Genomic DNA, 5,333 nt, shown 5'->3' with positions numbered 1-5,333 from the left:
TTTGCCATGTAACAGCTGAGTGTGACATACTCTCTCTGGGCCATATTATTGGACATGTTATGAAAAATGGATAGAAGGATTTGTCCTTATACAGCGTAACCTGTATTTATAGCTCTCCATTCATTCCTGTACATAAGTGCTTTCATACATCTAAGAAAACAATTTATTTTTGTCTCTGATTTATTTTCCCTTGAACCCGTTCCTTAACTCTTAGACGGCTAATGGAAAAACAGTTTAAACATCCTGGGGGAAAAATGAGTCAAACACAAAGGTAAAATATTTTCAGGCTCATTCAGCTCTGCAAAGACAACAAGACATCCTTTCATTAGGTGAATGAATGTATTTTTCTGGCTAGCCCTGTACATTTCTGTTGTTCCTTGAATGCACTCCCTCTAATCAAACAGAGGACTCAAATTCAGCTTGGAGGGGCTGTTGATTTCTCTTTTCACTCGAGCTGTACATAATCTGGAACAATTTATAAATAACTGCAATGCTCACGATGAATTATGGTGCAACTCTTCAAAGACTATTCATTATTGTTTTGTAAGACATGTACAACTGTATTTCTAGGCAACTGTCTCACAATCAGCCTCAGAAGGGGGACGATTATGGCAAAGGTATGCTTAGGGATAAATTTATAAACACTTTTTCTGGGCATCAATTGATGGCACAGTCAATATATACATTTACCGGAGACTGTTTTACTATAGGTTTGCATCCATTGTGCCATAATGGATGATTTAGCAAATTCATTTGCTTTTAAAAATTGTCATCGGTCTTGGCTGACCTATTTCACTACCAGTCTTGTCACAACAACAGACTGAATATATATAACCTTGTAGTGACTGTTCAGTGTACTAGGAAGAAAATGTGCAAAACCCAAACGACCAAATGTTATTCCTTTGCTACAGCTGTGATTAATGCATGCCACCAGCCCTCCCAGAGAGTCTCCTCACAAGGTGTCAACTCCTGTTTGCCTTACTGGTGAGTCTAGTCCCCTGAGACATGCACCTGGGTTATGTGAAGTCAGAATTTACAGTGGACTACAAAACTTCTATGGATTTGCTTCCTAGTAGGTTTATACCTGTAGGTCTCAGTGGAAGCATTCACAGGAAACTTGCCCAAAATATATGTGAGTCGAAATTAAATAAATATTGCACCATAAATATATACATAAATAAAGCACCCTATTGCTCATGACTACCCACTGACACGGATACTTTCAGTTCCTGAGATCATAGTCTTCATAATTCAAAAGGTAAGATAAAGGAAAACTGTAAAGCTCAGAGAAAATTTCAGGTGAAAGATTTATATATATGATTATTTTTTACCCCTCCAATAATATAAAAAAAATCAACTACTCATTTAGCAATTAGCACAATTATCCTTTCACAATCTCATAAAAACCAACCATTTAAAGAGCCTGAGTGAGAACCTTCCTTCTCAACAGTTCTTACCCCCAAATCAAAAGGTTTTAAGAATTATACCATTTGGATTAATTCCTTCCAGCCTAAGGGCTAGAAGCTTACTCCCTTTTTAACTGAAAGGTAAAGATGTCACATAATCCCATGACTCCAGAGGCTTCAAACCATAAGGAAAACTCATTTAGGAAGAAATTTAAATCACAGGAAGTGGCAACACCAACATGTTAAGCAATGCCTTTAAATTGTAAGGTACAGAAGACATTCAAACCTCTTTGTAAAGTTTAAGATGCTAAGCATTGAAATTTATCAAGGCCAAGCCCCCAAAGTACTCAGAGAAAATACCTATACTTCATGAAAAGCCAAACTTCCACCGAGAGCACAAGAATGAAGTCAGTGAATCACTGATAACATTCACGTTTTTGAACATACAAGGAATAATAATAAGAAAAAAACCTAATAATGGAACACAGTCCCTATTTTGGTAAAACTCTCACTGAGTTACATTGTTATTTTGCTGTGGGTTTGGTTAAGCACAGGCACTTCATTCTACAACTGATTCTCAAAATACAGGAGAGACTAGTGCAAATAGCTACATCAAAGTCTGATTTTCATGTAAGCAATGAATATTTCCGTTGGAAATTTACTTGTTTTCTTTTTACAGCCATGGCATATCTAGGTCTCCCTCAGATTAGAAACATTAACTATTCTGGGTATGACTCCTATGTGACTTTGTGGAGTATCTATAGTACCTGGGGGACGGAGGAATCTTAAGAGCAGTTATAGTCATAATGAACTTAAAAGTTCTGCAATCAAAAATATATGTAAAAATAGGCCTGACAAACTTCTGGTGGTAGTAAATAAATGTTAGTGGGGAGAGGACGCACCACTATTCAGGAAACTCTCACATCTTCTTGCTAGTTAATTTTTCTGTTACGAAGCACCTCTAACAAAGACAGACTTTAACCTACTTTATATTCATAATGATTCATGCAAATTTACCTCCTTTTGAGGCAGGGGGTCAGGTGTTTAAGTTCATTCTATAATAAGTAAATCTGCATAGACTTCTGCTGTATAATAATGAGGCATGTTTTGTAGAGACATTCAAAATCAAGACCCACAAAAATGGACTATTTATGTATTCAATTCACCAGTGGCATATAAAATTCAGAACAGGAGAGCGGATAAGGATCATAAATACAATATCAAATTTACTGTTTACCCTCCCATAGTATGGTGTCTTATTTTTTAGGATGGGGTTCAGTACTAAAGGAAAGGAATTAAACAGTTCTCACTGTATATAGACAAAGACAACATAGGCACACACCATGAGAGCTGTGTCTCTGGCAAAGAACCTCAACATAAATTTGCTACACATCTATTTTTCCAAATCTAAGGCTTTCCTGGCAGGCAGCCAATCACGCAGGAATTGCCAACCGTTCTGTAGATAGGGCAATTATAATTCTCTGTGCACTGCCACTAGACCACCTGCACATTCACGTGTGATGTAAGTCAGATTTGAACCCAGCTCTCAGGAGACGAATGCCAACCCACTGCTATTTACTATCAACCTATTTCTCATTATCTTTTATTATCATTAAGAAACACCATTTATAACTGCACCTGACAAACAACTAAGCATTAGTGGAAGCTAGCAGATGGACCCTGAGGTATAAAACTTGGAGCTGAGGTGTTATGTTCATTGCGGGGGGGGGGGGGGGGGGGGCAGTTATGCAAAGCCCATGTTTTCATGTATCATGCTTTGCTTTCATCAACATCTTATTGGAGTTGGAAGTGCATAATGTTTTGTGCTGATATAGAATGAGAATGTCAAATTCTGTCTCAGATAATGCTGCCAATATTTTCATGGGAGTGTGCCTGAATTTTTTTTATTAATAAATTCAATTAGATTCATTAAAATAATGTTTTACTTGGAAAAAAATATTGGAAAATGAAAATTTAATGATGTCAAATGAGTCATCATTTTCTCTAAAGAATCAAAGGTCTGTAATCAGATAATGAAGGGGAAAACTGCTCCACCATTTAAAAGGGCAGTTTAGACCATTAGCTGTGGTACTCCTCTGTAGAGGATGTAGAAAATTATAAAATAATGTAATAGTTCTTATTGGTTTATTCCAGCAAGTTTCAGTAAATGGAAACTTCTAGGAAACACTTTAAATTAGTCTACTTCTAACTGGGTGCTATGCAAATAGCATCACATACTGAAGTAATAAAAATAAATCAGTTACTTTGCGAACTTCCCTTTTAAGAGTCACCATGCAGGATGACACACATTTCAAAAGGGCGTAACACATTAAACTTCATCTCTGTCTAGGCTCAAGAGTGAGAGAATTTTACATCAAAACCAAGCATTTTATACTGGAGGAACTAAATAATGAAAAAATATTTTGCCTTCCTGAGGGACACGGTTGTTTGTTTGCTTTACTGCAGCACTGTTCAGTCAACAACAAAACCAGATTTTGCATGGTTTAACGATAGGACACTCCCTATGTCATCTTCTTTTTGTGATAGCGTGTACAAATTTCAAAATAGTTAGGAGTTCAAAACTAGTTGCCAATACGGACCACGTTGCAAAAAATGTATCTCAAGCACACTTTTGAAAACATTACTCATAACCGGGTAATCTTCTCACCCACAACCGGGTAAGGAAAAATGCAAATAATTTAAAACAAAAGATCATTTTAGTGCAAATCTGTCTCTCAAGGCTTCCAGAATAACAGGCGATGGCACAAAGATATGCCTTAAATCAATAGCAGGAAACCAAGCAAGAGAAGTATCTAGCCAGGAGCTCTGCAGGGCAGCATGAAAACAAAGTATGTACTAAAACAAATATTATTTTCCATATTTTCCCAGCAATTACGCTCCTCATTCAGAATCCCTAGGAAGCAACTACATTTTGCATTATACTTTCAGCACTGGCATGCAAGAGTTTTGATTCCCCCAACCTATGAATACAGCATCACAAAATGAGGCGCCTGCCAAGCAGCCTTGTAGTCTGGATCCTTCTGGGATCTCCCGCGGCAGCATCCAAGCCAAGCGGGCAACTTCCCTGACACGGAGCGAGGCGCAGGTGAGGCTGGCAGCACGGCAAGCGTGCGGCAGCTCTGCAGTCGCAAAACCTACCAGCTCTGCACGTTATCTACCGTGCGGTCAATAACCGGGCTTGGGGTTGCTTTTTGGACAGAGGGAGGTCTCGCATGGACAGTGAGCACAGCTTTTCTTGGAGTAACCAATTGCTTTGGGAATGACATAAATCAGCAGGCTGGTTGGGGTGACACGAATGAAGAGCTCGCATTTTGTGTGGAAAAAACCAAGAAATGAAAGAGGACATTATGTCTTCCATGCAAAATGAAAAGTTTGCTATGTGATTTCATTAACAAAGGACCACAACAACACGTACTCGGGTAAAGAGAACAACTTCTGACCTTGAAATTGCGTGCTAAATAAATTACCTCAGAGCGAAAGTGATGAGTTCTCATGACAGCATCTGGAAGGGAAGCAGAAAGACACACAGGCTCCACCAGCTCCACCTCAGATTTCACTCCAGCTAACGGCTTTACGGAACTGCTCGCCCTTTGGCGCAGACTGTGGGACAGGGTCCGGGCTCTCCCGGCGCAGCTGGCAGCTCCGCCTGGCATTTATATTTAATTCATCGGGAAGAAGTTGAGCATAAAGTTCTGCTGCACTTGAGAGGCCGGGGGTGGGGGGGGCTGGGGGGGATTCCTAGCCCCTCACTTCCCTCCTGCTGGCCGAGGTTCGCTAAGGATGGGTGGAGACAAGGCTGCCGCAGTCCTGGGCTCGGCTTGGATTTTTCTTAAAGCCTTTGCCCGGCCAGACTGAGGCAGGGCGGCCCTCCGCCGGCAGCACCCGGGGCACGGGCCGGGGGCACCC

At 40.0% G+C, this 5,333-nt stretch overlaps 1 protein-coding gene across 5 annotated transcripts in view; it reads right to left on the bottom strand.

Annotated features, from left to right (window-relative positions):
* The window catches only part of DST (dystonin), a 303,289-nt gene that overhangs the window by 297,737 nt on the left and 219 nt on the right, over window positions 1–5,333 (bottom strand). For 3 of the 5 annotated variants that reach the window (XM_056344546.1, XM_056344538.1, XM_056344540.1), the window contains exon 2: window positions 4,895–4,929. In XM_056344546.1, the coding sequence (XP_056200521.1) occupies window positions 4,895–4,929 (35 nt within the window). Of the gene's footprint in view, window positions 1–4,867; window positions 4,930–5,333 lie in introns of all 5 variants that reach the window. The other 2 variants (XM_056344537.1, XM_056344539.1) reach the window with 1 other exon arrangement.

Source organism: Falco biarmicus, chromosome 6 (genome assembly GCF_023638135.1).
Source record: "Falco biarmicus isolate bFalBia1 chromosome 6, bFalBia1.pri, whole genome shotgun sequence".
Classification (NCBI taxonomy): domain Eukaryota; kingdom Metazoa; phylum Chordata; class Aves; order Falconiformes; family Falconidae; genus Falco; species Falco biarmicus.
Note: the sequence above shows the minus strand (reverse complement) of the source record. Positions and strands in the feature narration are given on the sequence as shown.